This window comes from Hippocampus bargibanti, linkage group LG14, assembly GCF_051943395.1.
Source record: "Hippocampus bargibanti isolate YZ-2025 linkage group LG14, ASM5194339v1, whole genome shotgun sequence".
Lineage (NCBI taxonomy): Eukaryota > Metazoa > Chordata > Actinopteri > Syngnathiformes > Syngnathidae > Hippocampus > Hippocampus bargibanti.
In genome coordinates, this window is record NC_142747.1 from 20,937,432 (window position 1) to 20,956,985 (window position 19,554).

Here is a 19,554-nt window from a genome sequence, read left to right on the forward strand (position 1 = left end):
TGATGAGGGTCTCCAATTGGTAATCCAGCTTTGAGCCACCCCCATCATCCATCCCACCTATTACCCCCCCCCCCCCTCCAACTCCTTCTAACTGTCAGCAAAGCTATAAAAGTGAGCAAGACTGCGCCTCGGAGGAGGATTGTTGCGGTCTGCACTGCACCCAACTTGTCACTTGTTGCTCAAAAGAAGAACGACGCTGGGCCATTAAGACGATTTCGGATCTGCGATTGCGGACATTGAAATTAGTATCACTTTTTTTGTGGGTGGGCTGGGGGGCGGTGAAGATTCTCCACCGGCAGAAACAAGCAAACGGATGACGGCGATGCCGATTCCACGTGCGCTCCGCGCGGCGTTGTGCCTGCTCGCCTGCGTTTGTGCGTGCGTGGAAAGCGCCTCACGCCTCAAGTCTCACTCGCTGCCCATCCAGTCCGAGAGAGAACCGCTGCCTTCGAAAGGATTGTCAGGTCGGTAAACAGCTCCGCGACAGCTTTTTCGGTCAAGACATGAATTATCACCACCGCGAGATAATTATTTTGGGACTAAAAATAGTTTGTGGAGATCGAAGTGCGTTTTCTGCGGAACGTCAAGACATCCACTCTGTACTCGCAGTCGTATATCATTGCATTTTTGTGAAGTACGTCACGGTTTTTCGTGGGATTTTGCACGCTATGCAGTTTATAATGACGTATTCCACACGTTTCCTTCCATGCTGGTTCTTGAAATGTCCCAATACGGCAACGAGAAACGAGAAAAAATGATATTGAACTTTACGCTCTTTATGCTAACACTACAGTTTATAAAGGTGAGTAAGTTGTGTTTTTATAACTCATACAATGTGGTAGAATATATATTTTCCTCCATAACTGCCAAGTTTCAAGCAAAAAGAAGCATTGGCATATATATTTTTAGAGCTCGCAATTTTATTTCCATGCTGGTTCTTGAAATATCCCAATACAACGAGAAAACAATGTTATTGAACTTTACGCTCTTTTTGCTAACACTAGTTTATAAAGGTGAGTAAGTTGTAATTTTATAACTTATAGAAGTGGTACAATACATATTTTCCTCCATAACTGCTAAGTGTCAAGCAAAAAGACGCATTGGCATATATATTTCTAGAGTTGGCAATTTTCTTTGCTAATATTCAGTGACAACCATTTTGGATTTCTGACGAAAATCTGCTTGTATTCGATCGTTGGTATTTGCTCATTAATATTTTGAATGTTTTCTTATATTTTCTGTTTTTGTTTAGAATTTTAAAAGCTTTCCAATGGTAACTTACTCGTTGGGATCTGCCAGAAATTAAGAAAGTTATGATCGTTTAAAGTGTAATAAAGAACTCACTCACAGATTTTCATTGTTTTAACGGTGTCATTACACTCAGAAAATCCCCTCATATTTCGCATTATTTGTCATAATCTATCCATCACCTGAAAGCTATTTAAATGCACTTTAATATGCTATTAGAAAAGGTGTGATGAATTATTCATGAAAAATTTGGTCACATGCCTACTTTTTATGAGGTCGTCAACAGAGCACCTCGATGTGTATAATTGATCGTCAATGGAAACTCATAATCAATTGAATTGATACAGGAGGACTTCTTTAATCGATTGCAAACATTTATGCTTTCCTCTTCACAACTATTTGAATCATATTAATAACTGAGTAACAAGAAAGGACCTTTTTCTGAATCTGAACTCTCTGAAGCCATTGTTTTGATTCTGGAGCAAGGCAGTTTGTGAAGGAGTATCTTGGTGTGACGTCACGAACAAGGGGGCGGGACCGTCTGAATCTCACCAGTTTCGAGCTCATTTTGTGGCAGTTTTGGGACACTAAGTCATTTTGATTGGTGTTTTTGCATTTGACTAAAATATCAGCCTGCGTGTTTTGGCTATTTTAGATGCTATAAAACGTTTTTCTGATGTCCGTTTGGAAACAAAAAAATGGTGTCAGTTGTCCTTTAAATATTTTGTTTACAGGATGCTCATTTGGGGGTCGGTTCTATTCTCTGGAGGACTCATGGCACCCAGATTTGGGGGACCCTTTTGGCGTCATGCATTGTGTTCAGTGCCACTGTGACCCTGTAAGTTTTCAATGATTTTTATTTCCGTCATCACTCCGTTTTGTAATCATCATCATAATAATAATTTGATGTCATGCAGCAAAAGAGTCGTCGCGGAAAAGTATTTGGCAAAGTCAACTGCAAGAACATAAAGCAGGACTGTCCCGATCCAGATTGTGACCATCCCGTCTTGTTGCCGGGACACTGCTGCAAAACCTGTCCAAAAGGTAATCCGTGTGGCTGTCAATTTAAAAAAAAAAGTATTATTATTATTAGTATTATTATGATTAGGATTATTGTTATTAGTATAATATTAATAATAATTTATATTTTATATTGTTAGTATTATGAGTATTATGAGTACTATTACTATAATAATAATAATAATAATTATTATTATTATTATTATTATATTATTATTACTATTATTGTTATTATGATTATTATTATTAGTGTAATAATGATAATAATAATAATTTATATTTTATATTAGTATTATGAGTAGTATTAGTATAATAATTATTATTTTTATTATTATACTAATAATATAAAATATAAATAATTATTATTATCATTTTTATTATAATACTACTACTAATAATAATAATACTCATAATAATAATTTGATATATATATATATATATATATATATATACACATACATATATATATGTATATACGTATATATGTATATATATATATATAACATTATTATTATTATAAAATTATTATAGTATTATTATTATTATTATTAAGAAACCATAACTACAATGTGGTTTTTTTATGTTTGGTAATGGAATGGAAAGGAAAAAGGTAGAGCTTTGCAGCCTACATTGGGGGTGGGGTTTGCAACGCAGAGCTGTGTGTGTGTGTGTGTGTGTGTGTGTGTGTGTGTGTGTGTGTGTGTGTGTGTGTGTGTGTGCGTATGCGTGCATGGGTGCGTGTCTCCTGTCAAACTCAGGATAGGGTCAAGACGGCATGTGTATTATGGTTATGTTGTACCAAAAAGGTTGAGCGTATTTGTCTTAGCTTTGGCACAAAGGGACCTTGTGTGTTTGTGCAAGTGATGGAAACATTGTGTGTGTGTGTGTGTTGTTTGTATGACTCGTCTTGTGAGGACCGCTAACATTTGATACCATACGTGAATGAGGACATTTTTGACACGTGAGGACCTTTTGGTCGCTCCTCACAAGTTTTTCATTCTAAAGGCTTCGAGAGGGTCGATATATCCATCTGTTAAAGTTTCAGAAAGGTCCTCACAAATTCACCAATGATTTTTATGTGTGTATTTTCATTTCACTTGGATACACACACTTTTTACTCACTACGTGTGTTTATGTGTGTGTGTGTGAGTGCGCTTGTGTGTGTATGTGTAGCGGGTGCACCTGAATATTGAGTATTAGTCGGTTGGAAGGGAGGAACTTGAGGGTGACACGACCCAGAAGCCAAGCGTGTGTGCCTCGTGGGCCTTTGACAAGTGTGTATGCAAATAAGACACCAAAGAGGGAAAGCAGTGCGGCCGTCCAGTTACTAAATAAAATAATAATAATAATAATAATAATAATAACAAATGTATGTTTATATCGCAGAAAATGAACTATAGGTTCTCTAAGTGTCAATCATTTGGTATTTGATCACGTGGGTGCAAGAATTTATTTTGTCATATATTTTCCCTAGCAAAAAAAAAAAAATCACCATCCATCCATTTGTCCATCCGTCCCTCCATTCATTCATCCATCTGTCATCCATCCATACCTCCATTCATTCATCCATCCCTCCATTCATTCTTCCATCCATCACTCCATCCGTCCGTCCATTTGTTTATCTATCCATTCATATGTTCATCTGTCATCCATCCCTCCGTCCATCCATTCATCCACGTGTCCATCTGTCCATTCATCCATCCATCTGTCATCCATTCATTTGTTCTCTATCATTTAATTGAAAATGTCTGACATATTTTGGCAGCCCGTCCAACGTAATCTTGCATTAGGATCTCAAAAGTGAACCAAGTAAGAATTGAACAAGAGAGCAACCATGTTGTCTGTAAGCCGTAAAAGACTTTTTAATGGAGTGTCGGAATCTTTCACAAAGTTCTCAACTCCCATTTGATGCCCAAATATTGCTACGGAATTAGCACATTAGCACCAGGATTGAATGTTGCCCTTTTCCATCCTTTTTGCCAAAGTGCGTGAACTCAACAATGATTTATTGATGTATTTATTAGTTAGTTTTTTTTTTTTTTACTCAAATGGTTTCTGCTGTCTTGATTTGTGTTTGAAGCCATCTTGCTTTTCTTCTTTCTCACTCGCCACGCTTTCCTCTTTGGCTGTTTACGTTCACATATTTCATCGTCAAGCGCTAATGCAGGAACAAAGGCAAACAGCTGACACCATTGTCACATCTGTCCGCCAGACTTTGGCCAACGACGTGTAGCCAGGATGTGCTTTGCGAACGTTCTTTGGACAAAAGAGAACGTTCGCATTCCCACAAGAGAAATAACATCAAGTGCCATTCAGGAATTGAAAATATGACAGAGCACCATTCCAGAATGTATCGATGAAAGCTTTCTTTCAGCCGTCATCTGTACAAATTTGAAGGTGTCGGACCTTTTGCTTCTCATCCAAGATGGAAGATAGAATTATTATTATATTTAGGGGAGAAAAATCAGGACTGATTTTGGCAAATTCCCTTGTGAGAGTCCATCAAATTATTATGATGATGATGATGATGATGATGATGATGATTATTGTACGTGCAGGTGAGGAAGACAAGAAACGAAGCAATCCCATTCCGGACAGCTTTGAGTTTTTCCATGAAGAGGGAAAAGGGAAGGAGGACGACCTGCACAAATCTTATAACGATAGATCCTACCTGAGTTCGGAGGACATGGGCCCGGAAGAGAGCCGCACTGGTGAGTTGACCACCTAAAAAAAAAAAAAAAAAACACACACACAAAAAACACTTAAAGGACAAGCGACACCTCCGGACAAGTTGTGTCCATCATTTGTGAAATCACTTCTACTGAGCATATTTTAATAAGATTCCAGCGCATATTAAAGCTCTATTTTACATTTTAAGACTGCCGCTGAATATTCATGAAGTCTTGTTTTTGAATTGATGACGATGCCCTAAGTGACGTCACGGAGGGAACGCCCCTGACCGAGAAAGCCACCCACAATGCATTTTGGGTACTTTGTTTGGTCTGAAATTGGCGTGACGTCACAAACAAGGGGGCGGGACTTTCTGAATCTCCCCAGCTCATTTTGTAGCAGTTTTGGGACACTTTGATTGGTGTTTTGCATTTGATTTAAAATATCAGCCTGCGTGTTTTGGATGCTATAAAGCGTTTGTCTGATGTCAGTTAGGAAAGAAAAAAAATGGTGTCGGTTGTCCTTGAAAAACTGACATCATTCATTTCAAGGGAAGAAAAATGAAGTTGTCGACTAAATGACTCACTTTCCGTGCAGAATTTGTCGCGCTGTTGACAGGAGTGAGCGAATCGTGGCTGCCGAGCTCCAGCGCCGTTGGCCGAGCTCGCTTGTCGTTGACCCGATCCAGCCTGGCTTTCTCCATCACGTACCAAAAGTAAAACCGTTGCTTGCGTTGAACGAGCGCAAGAAGAAGGTTGAAGTCAAACATGGCCGCCATTGCACTGACATCATCCTTCAATTGTTCTTCCAGAATGGCTCGTCCCACTCAAATCCGCTTCCTGAGTTCAGACGGCGCCGCTGCTGCTTTTCAGTACAAAGTCCCCAAGGGACACTCAGACATGGTCAGAAAAAAGGACATCATCATGATTCGCAATGAATGAATGAATGAACAAATAAATAAATAAACACAGAAATGAATGAATGATATAACAAATAAATAAACAAATAAATAAATTCACAATTACATACATACATAGCTAAATAATACATGGCTAAATAAATACATACAGTAAATAAATAAATTACAATTAAATAAAAAACTAAATAAAATAAATAAATAAAAACCAAAATAAATAAAAAACTAAATAAAGAAATACAGAAATACATACATAAATAGAGAAATGAATGTAGGATATAACAAATAAATAAACAAAATAAATAAGTACATAAAGAAATAAACTAAATAAATAAATACACAAAAAATAAATAAATACAGAAATAAATAAATACATAAAAAAAGAACTGAGAAAAACTGATCCTGTGACTGTAAAGTGACCGTGACAGTTATGAAAGGCGCTTAGAAATCAAATGTATTATTATTATTAATAATTCCATATTTATTCCATTTTTGTTTTGTTTTGCTTGGCACAGATCTGCGGTGTGTGGAAAAACGTTGGCAAGCCGTTTCTGCGGCAGCTGCAGAATGAGCAGTTGCACGTCAGCATGAGCACGTCAAGCAGGAGAGCCGAGCAAGTGGAAGGGAAGGTCATCAAACACAGGGCTCTGTTCGCAGGTGAGCCTCACTGGGATGGCGCCGCAATGCGTGTGGCTGCCGCTGCTCACCCACAGAAAAAAATATCCTGTGACTGTAAAGTGACCTTGAGAGTTTTGAAGGGCATTTACAAATGACATGGATTATTATTAATTAAATTGGATAGACTCTCACACAGGAATTTGCCCAAATCAGCCCGGATTTTTTTCCCCTAAATATAATAATAATAATAATAATAATAATAATAATAATAATCCATTTCATTTAGAAGCGCCTTTCAAAACTTTCAAGGTCACTTTCAGGTCACTTTTTCTGTGGGTGAGCAGCGGCAGTCACACGCGCCAGCGTTCCACTCGAAAATAGATAGAAAGCTAGCTAGCTAGCAAAAAAGACAGCTTTTCAGTGTTGATGATTCTGCACTCAATAATAATGTTTCTAAAGTATCCGAAGGTCCGTAAGCGACTCTAAATAGTGGGTTTGTGTTTGTCATTCATCGCCGACAGAGACGTTCAGCTCAACGCTGACATCAGAGGAAGAGAACGCGGGCATGGGAGGCATCGCCATGTTGACTCTCAGTGACACGGAGAACAACCTTCACTTCATCCTCATTCTTCAAGGCCTTGTCAAAGACAAAGGTAGACATGAAATGTAGTATGATGATGATAAAGTGTTGACTGGAGAGTTTATGTTGGCGGTGGCAAAAAACAGAATATTTTGTTGAATACATTTATTTAGCTATTTATTTATTTATTTATGTATGTTTCTTTCTTTCTTTCTTGATTTATGTGTTCATTTTGGTCTACAGAACCCCTTGTGCTTCCCATTCGAGTGCAACTGCTTTATCGGCAACATGTCCTGAGAGAGATCCAGGCCAATATCACATCTCATGTGAGTAATTATCAAGTTATGACAAATAAACCCCACAAAAAAAAAAAAAAATAAACTGCAAGAGCGCTTTCATTGCCAACGACTTCATGTCATCATCTTTTTCAGATTTCTGCACTGTTCGCAGTAAACTGTAAAACAAAATCAATGTGGATACTCCACTCTCCATGTCAACAAAAAGGCTTTTGCACGTCCTTGAAGTCCAGCTGACTCATTGTGACTCAAGCAGAGTAGCTAAGGCATCCCAAAACAACATAGTTACACTTTCCTCTCAGGGGAAGCCATTAGAATCTTTCATCCCCTCCACAAAACCAATTAACTAACCAAATAACCAACTAACTAACTAACTAGATAACTGACTGACTAATTAACTGACTAACTAACCAAATAACTAACTAGCTAACTAATTAACAAACTAGCCAGCTAACCAACGAATGAACTAATTGCCTCGCTAACTGCCTCGCTAACCAATTAACCAACTAAAAACTAACCAATGATCCGACTATCAAGCTAACTAACTAACCCAACTAACCACATAGTCAACTAACTAACTAACTAACTAACAAACTAAACAACAGACCAACTAACCAGCTAACTAACTACTCAATCAACTAACTAACCAACCAAGTAACCAACTAACTAACTGACTAACCAACAATCCGACGAACAAGTTAACTAACTACCAACTAACTAACTGACCAATCAACCAACTAACAATATAACCAACTAACCAACTACCAACTAGCTAACTAACTAGCTACCCAGCTAACTAACTAAATGGTGTTTTGCATTTGACTAAAAATATCATCGTGCGCGTTTTGGCTATTTTCGATGCTCTAAAACATTTTTTCTGATGCCAGTTAGGAAACAAACAAAAGACAAATGGTGTCGGTTGTCCTTTGAGGATGTAAACAGCCGGTTGCTATTTGATGTGTTCCTTCTGGGTTTGATGGTTGCGGTTGGATATTCAGGAAGGACAATTTGACTTTCTGCTTGACCGGTCCACAATGTGCGCAGGATCCAGATTTCGCAGAGGTGCTGACAGACCTGAATAGCCGCGAACTCTTTTGGCTCTCTCGCGGGCAGCTCAAGATCGCCGTGGCAACGGAAGGTCACCGTTCCCAGCAGATCTCAGGATTCATTACCGGCAGAAAGTCCTGTGACAGTAAGTACAAGCCAACGCGTGCCTTGTTGAGATTGGACACGGCTCTGGGAAATGTCTCACGTCATTGTCCCGCATCTCAAGTGTGCGCTTTTGCCTTTCTGCGTAGCATCGCTCGCTCACATTTCGCAGGAAGAATCTGTGGAGTTTTCACGTTGGCGCCGTGCTTGCGTGTTAGTTTTCACACGCACACGGCGAAAGTTGGCTTACACGCCTTAAAGGCCAACCGACACCGTTTTTTGGTTTTCTGACATCAGAAAAACGTTTTAGAGCATCTAAAATAGCCAAAACACGCAGGCTGATATTTTTTGTCTAATGCAAAACACCAATAAAAATGCGTTAAAGTTTCCCAAAACGACTTCAAAATGAGCCCGGAAATGGCGAGTTTCAGAAGGTCCCGCCCCCTTGTTCGTGACGTCACGCCAGGACGTCTTGCCTTGCTCTAGAATCATGACAATGGCTTCAGATTCCGAGAAGATGCTTTCTTGTTACTCATCCAGTTATGAAGATGATTCCAATAGTTCTGAAGAGGAAAGCATAAATGTTTGCCATCGATTAAAGGAGTCCTCCCGTATCAATTTGAGCCGTCAGGACTCCAATGTCGCGTCCTAGAAAATGCACAAAATGGCGCCCAAGCTCCGTTGGAAATGGGCTGATTTGTCTGCTGGGAATTTGTGTCAACTAGTGTCAACTAGTCGTCTTGGTGATTTTACAAATTATGGACACAACTTGTCCGAGGCGTCGGTTGTCCTTTAAGGTCACAGTCCGATGGACCTGACAGTCCTCGCCGGTTGTTACTGTTGGCGCTATGATGTCACGTGTGAAGAATTTCAACCCGCCATACACGAGCTTTTTGACTCTCACCTCCGCTCTCTTTTCTTCATCATTTCGATCCTCCCTTCTGCCCTCCCCCGCCCACCTCTACTTGTAATTCCTCCCGAATCCTTTTAAGCCTACTGCATTCGGCAAAGATGACCTCATACCGCAACTTTACCTTGGGTGTGTTTTCGTGAAGGCGCCACACAGTGCGACTGCAGATTCTTTGGTCATATGGATCTGTGAGGTCCGATTTTGTCACACAATACAATACAATACAATACAATACAATAACAAAGCGCTTAACATGGACAACTATCATATACAGGAAATAAAGCAGTCACAACGATAGTAGAAAGCACCAGAAAGTAAAACTAAGATCAAGTCTGAATCATGCTGAGTCAAATGCCAAATAGTACAAGTGAGTTTTAAAGAGGCGGGTTTTACAAATCGGCAGCGAGGGGGCTTACCAAATGTTGAGTGGCAGGTCATTCCAGAGAGTGGGACCAGCAACAGAGAAGGTTCGATCCCCTCTGAGCCTCCGTTTAGTTTTTGGCACATCTATTCATGTCTGGTCAGCAGACTTGAGGCTGTAAGGTGTGTAGGGGTGGATGAGCTCGGCGAGGTCAGGAGGAGCTCGGCCATTTAAAGATTTGAAAAAAATAATACAATCTTGAAACGATAAAAAGGTTTCTTCAGCCGTTATCTGTACTTCTTTGAAGGTGTCGGACGTGTTGCTTCTTAGCCAGGAAGCTTCGTCAGAAAACTAAAGTCGTACTGGTAGTTTCGGGCCCTATATATATATATATATATATATATATATATATATAGGGCCCGAAACTGCACTGAGGTTGGGCAGAGCAGAGGACTAATTGCGTCTATTGTCCTAACTGACGACTGGCTTGATTGCCCAATTTGCCCTGGTATCCCCTCATCCGCATAACTAAGCCTATGTTGCCTAAGCAGTCTATAGTACGATCTTGAAATCTTGAAAAGAACTCTAAAATGTATAGGGAGCCCTTGAAGGGAAGCCCGAGTATGAGTTACAGTGTATGCTCCCTCTTATGAGTACCAGTCAAGAAGCGAGCAGCAGCACTCTAGACCACCTAGAGATGTTGCATGTAGATTTTGATGAACGTCACTTGTGTGTGGTTCAGCTATCCAAAGCGTGCTGTCCAGTGGGGATGCGCTAACTCCTGGGAAGACAGGAGGCACGGGCTCCGCCATCTTTAACCTTCATGATAATGGCACATTGGATTATCAGGTATGGATCTGTTTGGATTTAGAAAATGTGACTTTTCATTTGATGCATTTTTCATGTACTGTATTTCCCGGTGTATAAAGCGTAGTCAAAAGCCTTGATTTGCTTCAAAAGATGGTGGCTATTGGTCAGTGCACCTGATACGCAAAGTCATCCTGAGCCACAACAGGTCTCGTACTACTACTATCTGCCGTCTGAATTCCCTATCTGTTCCCCATTCTCAGGTTCAAGTTGCAGGTCTTACCGGAGACATGATCGGCCTCACCATTGAATTGAAACCGCGGCGGCGAAACAAGCGCTCAGTCCTTTACGACTTAACGCCGGAGTACAATAAGGTCACCGGAAGGGCAACGGGCAGCTGGAGTCGCTTGGAAGCCCGAAGCATTCACATGTTGCTGCAGAACGAACTCTTCATTAACGTGGCGACGGGTCAAAACCAAGACGGCGAACTACGGGGTCAGATCAAAGCACTGCCCTATAGCGGTCTAGAGGCTCCGAGGCATGGTGAGGACGATTGATCGACAGGATCGGAGCAATTCTACATTGTCCAAACCATCCTGACAACTCATTCGATTGTCGACTTGGTCTTCTAGAGTTGCCAACCCCTCTTGCCGGCCATTTTGTGTCGCCCCCGATACGAACCGGCGCTTCCGGCCACGCCTGGGTATCGGTAGACAAATTTTGTCACCTTCATTATGAGATTGTTGTGGCCGGCCTCAGCAAGGCTGACGACCTCACCGTCAACGCCCACCTGCACGGCCTCGCTGAGATCGGGGAGCTGGATGACAGCAATGTCAACCACAAGAGATTGCTGACCGGGTTCTACGGCTCACAGGTACATCGCTAGAACTACTGTCAAGACCATAGACCCACACGGTCCATGTCTGTTTCAACCCGTCCTTCGTCTCTTCCAGGCTCAGGGAGTGTTAAAGGACATCAGTGCGGAACTATTACAACACTTGGATCAAGGAACCGCCTTCATCCAGGTCAGCACCAAGCTGAACCCAAGAGGAGAAATACGTGGAAGGGTATGTTAAGAAACGTCGCCTTGTTACACGTTGGCCAGCTCGTGGTTAGTCTGATATAGTTAGCATCTGTTTCAGTCATAATACGTTTCAAAAGAGCTTGACGTGGACTATGAATAGTTGTCCTGGGGTATGTTTTGAATGCCTACTGCCTAACGACAGCTGGGATAGCGTCCAACGCAAGTTCGACCCGATCCGTGGATCATAAAATGGATGGATGGATGGAAAGTTAAAACAAAATATGAGTCCATCTGTTTGAATATCAAACTGGTCCAAGACAAAAACTGGCCTATTGCCCTATTTGCCCTGCCACCTTCAAAGAAGTACAGATGACGGCTGAAGAAACCTTTTCATCGAGTGAACAGTGACGTTCCAACATCTGACTATCGTCTCTTTCAAATGTTCTTTTTCCAATCTTGTCATGTTGTCCAGGTCCACGCGCCCAACAACTGCGAATTTGGAACGAAAGAGGACGTGGATGAGGCCGAGTTTGACGACTTTTTTGTCAAAGATCCCGAAATGCTGAAGAAAGACCCTCATACCTGCTCCTTTGAGAACCAGTACCATGCTCACGGAGCCCGCTGGACTCCCAACTATGATAAATGTTTCTCTTGTAGCTGCCAGGTAAATCAAAACAAAGCTGACGTTATTTTCAAGAGTGATCCTAACTGTAGGAATCCCGTTTTTCTCCGACTGTAGAAACGAACTGTGATCTGCGATCCCGTCATCTGTCCACTGTTGACATGTTCGCAAACTGTTCAGCCTGATGATCAATGCTGCCCAATCTGCGATGGTGAGAACTTTGTGTCCTGACGTTAGACCAGAATGAGATCATCAAGGCATGCTAACTGTCTGTGGAAGCTCTCAGTCGTACAGGAGTGGTCCATCGATGAAAAGTTTTCTTTAGCCGTCATCTGTACTTCTTTCAATGGGCTCACCAGTTTCACCCGTAGTGGATAATCGGTACATGGAAGAGATGGAGAAACAAGCCCTCACATCCTTCCCGGGGACAAAACCTAGGCACTGGTTTAGATATGTGGACGACACTATTGTCATAATTAAAAAACAAGAAATTCAATCCTTCACAGATCACCTCAACTAAGTAGACATCAACATTAAATTGACTCGCGAGGACATTAAAGACAACAAACTCGACTAGACAGAGCGCTAAAAACAGAAGTCTTTAGCAAGGCCACGCACACTGACCAACACAGTGATACCTTGGCTTATGAACTCAATTGGTTCCCAGACAGAGTGTGTAAGGTGAAAAGTGTGTATCCCAAAAAATCATTTCCCATAGGAAACCATTAAAATGAGAATAATCCGTTCCCAGGTCCCCATAAAACATAATTTTCTACGAAATAAATCTTAAAACTACACAAACTATGCCTTATTTTATGTAATAAAATAAGGCTGTCCGTCATATTTTCAATTCCCGAATAAATTTGTGAATGGCAGTGAATGAATTAACCTATTTGCCTTCAAATGTTGCATAATTAACTTTACTGGTACAGACACTCCCCTACTTACGAACATTTGAGTTATGAACAGTGGTTCATTTGACAATTTTTGTAGTAACATATGTAGTATTATCTCCAGTTGTGCATGCACATATCTCTATAGAGCATATATTTTATGAAATAAGTACAAACCAATACAGGTTACTTATGTCATGTCAGGCATCGTCATCAACTCGAAAACAAGACCTCCTGAATCTCGTTCGTAAATTGGAGAGCGTCTGTAATGTGCATCCCGCTGTTGGTATGTCATCATTTGTCATATTCCAAATTATTTTTTTGCCATCCAGAGAGGAAGGATGCAAAGGACACCAAAGCTCTTGAAAAAGTCGAAGAGAATCCTGAAGGTGGGTGGTTTTTTTTTTGTACTTCCTGGCATCTGGAATTTGTTTGTATCGTGCGTCCGTTTGCGAGGATAAACTACAAATCATTGGAGTTTATTTCCCTGCCAGCTGCCGTCAAAGTAACAATGGAATATCTTTCTATTAGGTTGATGAAAAGGTTTCTTCAGCCGTGTACTTCTTTGAAGGGATAATACTAATGGGCCTCAATCGGCAGTACATATGCACCGAAAAGCTAGCAACCACTCATTTGACGACAATGAGGTTAAAATCTTAGCCAAAGAAAATAGATGCTTTGAAAGGGGAGTCAAAGAATCAGGCCAGTCGTCAGTCAGGACAATACAAGTAATCAGTGGAGCCGCGGGGAGTAGTCCTCTGCTCCCCCCAACCTGAGAGCAGGGACCTATCAGAGCATAGTCCGGTGCCGCCACGTCTGGACAGTAGGGATATATATATATATATAGGGCCGAAACTACCGGTAAGACTTTAGTTTGCTGACGAAGCTTCTTGGATGAGAAGCGAAACGTCCAACACCTTGAAAGAAGTACAGATGACGGCTGAAGAAACCTTTTCATCGATGGACCACTCCTGTACCACTGAGAGCTTACACAGACGTTTCTCTTAGGTTGTTATTTCGAGGGAGACCAGAAGATGCATGCTCCAGGAACCACATGGCATCCTTTTGTACCTCCCTTTGGTTACATTAAATGTGCCGTCTGCACTTGCAAGGTACACACGGAACGCCTCTCACATCTGGATTTAGTTTTGCAAGCCCCCCCCTCATGGCTCATTTGACTTGCGTTAGCTGTCAAGAAACAGCTCGGAAGAAATGTCTCGTGTATGCTAAGTAGAAGACGGAAGGACGGGGTTTGGGGAATAATGCAGCTCAAGAGCCAAGTGTGGCTCTTTACCGCCCCCCAGTGGCTCCCTGGAGCGTTTTTCAAAAATGTTTGAAAATGGGGAAAATGATAATAATAATAATAATAATAATAATAACAATAATAATAATAATAATAATAATAACAATCCTCCTCCTACTACGACTACTACTACTAATAATAATAATCATACTACTAATAATAATAATAATACCAATACTAATACTACTACTAATAATAATATTAATAATAATAATAATAATAATAATAATCCTCCTACTACTACTACTAATAGTAATAAAAATAATAATAATCATCATCATACTACTACTACTAATAATAATGCTAATAATACTACTACTGCTAATAATAATAATAATAATAATAATCAGAATCATCTTTATTGCAAGTAACAATAATAATAATGACAATAATAACAATAATAATAATAATAATAATAATAATAATAATCTCTCTTCCTACTACTACTAATAATAATAATAATAATAATAATAATAATAATAATAATGATAATAATGATGTGCTTCCATTCGAAACTCCGGTTCTTTGTACTGATGGTGAATTCTCTTTTTCTTTCCCTAATTCTTTCATGATAGTAGTCTTGGTCCAATACACAACGATTCACCATCGCATTATTGATGTCATTTTTCTTCTAATTTCGCCATCAACGCGGTGTGTCGCTTTCTCGGTCAGGGGCGTTCCCTTCGTGACGTCACTTAGGGCATCGTCATCAACTCGAAAACAAGACTTCTTTGTCAAAAATGCGCTCAGTCGAAGTCATGTGAAGTCATTTTACAAATTATGGACGCAACATGTGTCGTTTGTACTTTAATGTATCATTACCAAATTTTTGGGATCTTTTTTTTTGTTGTTGTTGTTAATGGCGGTCACCTGCGACAGGGCTCAACAGGCGAAGTGCACTGCGAGAAGGTGACGTGTCCGGCGGTGACATGCAGTCATCCCGTGCGACGAAATCCGTCCGACTGCTGTAAAGAATGTCCAGAAGAGGAAAAACCACCCGGTCACTTGGAACACACCGACATGATGCAAGCGGATGGGCCCAGACATTGCAAATTTGGCAAAAACTATTACCACAACAGCGACAACTGGCATCCGTGGGTGCCCCTGGTGGGAGAGATGAAGTGCATCAATTGTTGGTGTGATGTAAGTAGTGTCAAAATGAAGCCGTGTGATGGGCAAACATGATCAAATGAACTATTAACATGATGAAATTAACCATTTTGAGGCATAAAGACAGCCCTGGTGACACCCCTGATACTACTAAAGCGCCGGTGTCAAAGATAAGGCCCGGGGGCCAAATATGGCCCGGCACCTCATTTTATTCGGCCCATGAAAGCAAATCAAGCTTGTGAAATTCCATCATGCTTGCTAAAGTCTGAATGGAAATTTCAAATGGTCCCATGGAAACCACAATAACAGTCATTATTTTTAATAATAATAATAATAATAATTCATACATGCACACATGCATACATAAATAAATGAACAAACGAATAAATAAATAAATTCAGAATCACATACATAAATAGCTAAGTAAATAAATGGCTAAATTATTAAATATATAAATAAATACATACATAAATAAATGAAAAAAACTAATATATAAATAATCACAATCACATACTACTAATACACAATAATAATAATAATAATAATAATAATAATAATACTAATAATAACACCAACACCACCAACAATAATAATAATAATAATAATAATAAATGACATTTTAAGCACCTTTCAAAAGATGAATCTGTACTGTACTTCCCTCAGCATGGTGTAACCAAATGTCAGCGCAAGCAATGTCCAGTGCTGACCTGCTCCGACATCACCCGCAAAGAAGGCTCGTGCTGTCCTGAATGCAACGGTGCGTAACCCCCACTTCACGCTGCTAAAGTTGGCTATAATTATGTTTTATGGGGACCTGGGAACAGATTATTCTCATTTTAATGGTTTCTTGTGGCAAATAAATGTTTGGAAGACAAACTTTTTGCCTTACACACACTTTCTGGGAACCAATTAAGTTGGTAAGCTGAGGTATCTGGCTAGCTAGCTTTCTAGGTAGCTATCTATTAGCTGGCTGGCTAGCTGGGTATCTGTTGGCTATCCATTGGCTAGCTAGCTAGCTTTCGATCTATTTGAGTTACTTCCGGGTTGATTAACTAGCTAGCTAAGAATTAGTAAATGCGGTTTTAAATTCAGTAAATGCCATTTCTAGCTAGCAAGATAGATTAGCTGTCTGTTAGCTATCTATTTGCTAGCAGATAGCTTTCTGGCTATTTCAGTTACTTCTGGCTTGACTAACTAGCTAGCTAAGAATTAGTAAATACGGTTTTAAATTCAGTAAATGCCATCTCTAGCTAGCAAGATAGCTAGGTATCTATTAGCTAGCTAGCTTTCTAGCTATTTCAGTTACTTCCGGGTTGAGTGAAACCTTCCACATCGATCCCTCCATTTTGTTTCCTGCAGATTTGAGAGGCCAAGATGAAGTCGCCGTGAAGGCTCGAGACAAACGGCCCAATCAGAGACACTGACCTCACCCGCAAAAAAGCCAAATGACGACTTTACCCACACTTCATCCAAACCCAGGACTGCACACTGGGCCAATCAAAGCCCCTTCATCCCTCATTCCCCACCTTGTCGTCAGCTTTAAGATTGTAAAGGAACACACGCGACAAACGTGCAGCATTCTGCTTTGAGTCTTGCAGATTTTTGCTAGCTTCAAGGACAACCGACACCACCCGACAACTTGCGTCCATGATTTGTAAAATGGCTTCAAATGACTTCTACTGAACGTATTTTACAAAGATTTGATGGCATATAGCTGTATTTTACCTTTTAAGACTCGCACTGAATATCCAGGAAGTCCTGTTTTCGAGTTGATGACCATTCCCTTGGTGACATCACGTCAGGAACGCCCCTGACGGAGAAAGCGACACAAAATGCATTTGGGGTACTTTGGTCTAAAAACTTCATGTTGATGGCGAAATTAGAAGGAAAACTACATATATAACGTGATGGTGAATTGTTGTGTGTTGCACCAAGACTACTATTTGATACTAGTTGACACCAATTCCCAGGAGACAAATCAGCCCATTTCCAACGGAGCTTGGGCGCCATCTTATGCATTTAACAGCTGTCCATTCTGGGCAGCAAGGCCAAGTTCAATTTTTGGATAAATGTGAAACAGAGACAGTGTTTGTTTTGGGGGCATTTTAGTGGGTCACACCACCCCAAAAAAAAGATGATTGTCCCTTTAGAGTGTATTTCCACACAAGTAAAAAAATGTCAATATTTTTCTATTTTTTTATTGGAGAGATCAAATTGAGAGGCTGCGAAATGCTTTTGTTTGGTTCTTGTTTCACTTCCTGTCTTGAGCATCTTTTTGATATCACTTTTGCTCTGTTTCACTTGTTCCTGTTTTGCCAACTGACTCTTTGGAATATTGTCAGATTTGTTTTTTTTGTTTTTGTTTTAAAATGAAGAACATGAAGCTGGTTTGTTTTTGTATTTATTGAATTGGTGTGGAGCACAAATAAAACAGATAATGGGAACTTCTAAAGCGGTGTTTTTGGTGCTCAAAGATTTCATTTTGTGTGCTGAAATATGTGCCATAAAAAACTAAATCATATCTGTCTATCTATCGCCACATATAATGGTGTGACAAAAACAGATAGCTAAAAGCTAGTTAGCTAGTTAGATAGCTAGCTAAAAGATAAATGTTAGATAGCTAGCTAGCTAGATAGCTAGCTAAAAGATAAAAGATAGATAGATAGCTAGCTAAAAGCAAATTGTTGATAGATAGATTCAATAGCGAGCTAACTAACTCGCTAGCTGATAGACACAGATTTGACAGCTATCTATATAGCTAGCTACCTAGCTATATAGAAAGATAGATAATCATAATAATGATCATAATAATAACAATAACAATAATCATCATAACAACAATAAGAACGACAATAATAATAATAATAATAATAACAATCATCATCATAATAATAAATGTGTGTGTGTGCTCACTTGCTTGTCTTTTTTGACATTTTCACTCAGACAAAATCCCCCTTGGACAATTATTCAACTGCAAGCAACCAATCAGATTTAGATCCCGCCCTTTTGTGATCACCAAGCGAAGCATCAATATCAGCATTCGGTTATTAGACTGAAATCCGTGCACGTGATGACGCACAACGGATACAAGTTTCTTCTTCAACTGACAACATTTGCAGAAGATGGAGGACACCAGGTGACGTGATTTTGCATTCGGAAGGCCCTCCTGAACGTCCGAGATCAGGACGGTGAGTGTGCAGGAAATTTCATAGACGCTGAAAAAAAAAAAAAGTGGCTTTTTAACGTTACTTCCTGACCTCACAGTTCGTAGTTGAGGACCCGCGAGCGGTCTGGAAGGGTCCCAATTAGGGCGCCACGCTTCTCATTGATTTGTTTTTTAATCAGCATTAAACAGCATTTATTTGATGACTGGGTGATCTATTTTATTTGAATATGATATTAGGAAAAAACCTCCCAGGCTTTTTGGGGTCATGCCTCACACGGTTGGGCCTCGTGCCAAAGTGATGAGACACAATTGTTTTTGTATTTTTGCCTACTGGCAGGATGGTCTCATGGAATTGATCCAAAGTCAGTCACATGCCACGTTTAAAGGACAACCGACACCATTTTTTTGTTTTTTTCCTAACTGACATCAGAAAAACGTTTGAGAGCATCTAAAATAGCCACAACACGCAGGATGATATTTTTAGTCAAATGCTTGGTGTTTGCTTTCATCATTTGGCTTGTAGTAGACGTGCACATTTCACCGTGATGCCCCCGATCCACTGGTGAAAAGGATGCGTTGATCCTCTCCTCTTTCATCTAGAACTGCTTCATACAACAAAGCAGGTGCAGAAAGTGCTTAAGATTGAATTTGTTTTTTGGGTTCTTTTGACTTCAAAATGGCGCCGCAAGAGTGGCTGCCTTTACAGCAGCTCCTAGAGTTTGTTTTTCTACTTCTTCCTTTCCTTCCATCACTTTTCTGCTGTGAAATGTCAATTTCTCCACTGCGGATGAACGGCCTGGGCCACTTGATAACAGTATGACACAACAGACAAAAAGTAAGGTAGGACGTTAAGTACAGACA

General features: G+C 40.2%; 1 protein-coding gene and 1 long non-coding RNA gene across 8 annotated transcripts in view; one reads left to right on the plus strand and one right to left on the minus strand.

Moving 5' to 3' along the window:
* LOC148888827 (uncharacterized) overlaps nt 1-19,554 on the minus strand; it is a 28,922-nt gene that overhangs the window by 5,460 nt on the left and 3,908 nt on the right. The window contains exons 2-5 of one of the 7 annotated variants that reach the window (XR_016117251.1): nt 17,253-17,337; nt 15,240-15,521; nt 4,940-4,992; nt 2,168-2,305 (exon numbers count right to left, since the gene is read on the minus strand). This is a non-coding gene — a long non-coding RNA (uncharacterized LOC148888827). Of the gene's footprint in view, nt 1-2,167; nt 2,306-4,317; nt 4,993-5,688; nt 5,800-9,631; nt 9,944-14,930; nt 15,522-17,252; nt 17,338-19,554 lie in introns of those variants that run through there. The other 6 variants (XR_016117253.1, XR_016117254.1, XR_016117252.1 and 3 more) reach the window with 6 other exon arrangements.
* Nucleotides 114-17,979, plus strand: chrd (chordin). Its single transcript, XM_089014621.1, has 21 exons — nt 114-464; nt 1,983-2,086; nt 2,166-2,292; nt 4,827-4,979; nt 5,536-5,653; nt 5,750-5,840; nt 6,370-6,511; nt 6,994-7,125; nt 7,296-7,378; nt 8,393-8,540; nt 10,511-10,617; nt 10,839-11,118; nt 11,208-11,449; nt 11,529-11,642; nt 12,072-12,263; nt 12,339-12,432; nt 13,447-13,503; nt 14,123-14,226; nt 15,297-15,560; nt 16,191-16,284; nt 16,887-17,979. Exons 1-21 carry the CDS (start codon nt 314-316, stop codon nt 16,949-16,951), a joined length of 2,862 nt encoding a protein of 953 aa, XP_088870747.1. The 5' UTR covers nt 114-313; the 3' UTR covers nt 16,952-17,979.

Bases quoted from the DNA above. Each gene is read 5' to 3' on its own strand.
- chrd (XM_089014621.1), top strand. From the start codon at position 314: ATGACGGCGATGCCGATTCCACGTGCGCTCCGCGCGGCGTTGTGCCTG. The intron at 4,980-5,535 runs GTGAGTTGACCA...CTTTCCGTGCAG, and splicing joins CCCGGAAGAGAGCCGCACTG to AATTTGTCGCGCTGTTGACA. The intron at 11,643-12,071 runs GTATGTTAAGAA...CATGTTGTCCAG, and splicing joins GAGGAGAAATACGTGGAAGG to GTCCACGCGCCCAACAACTG.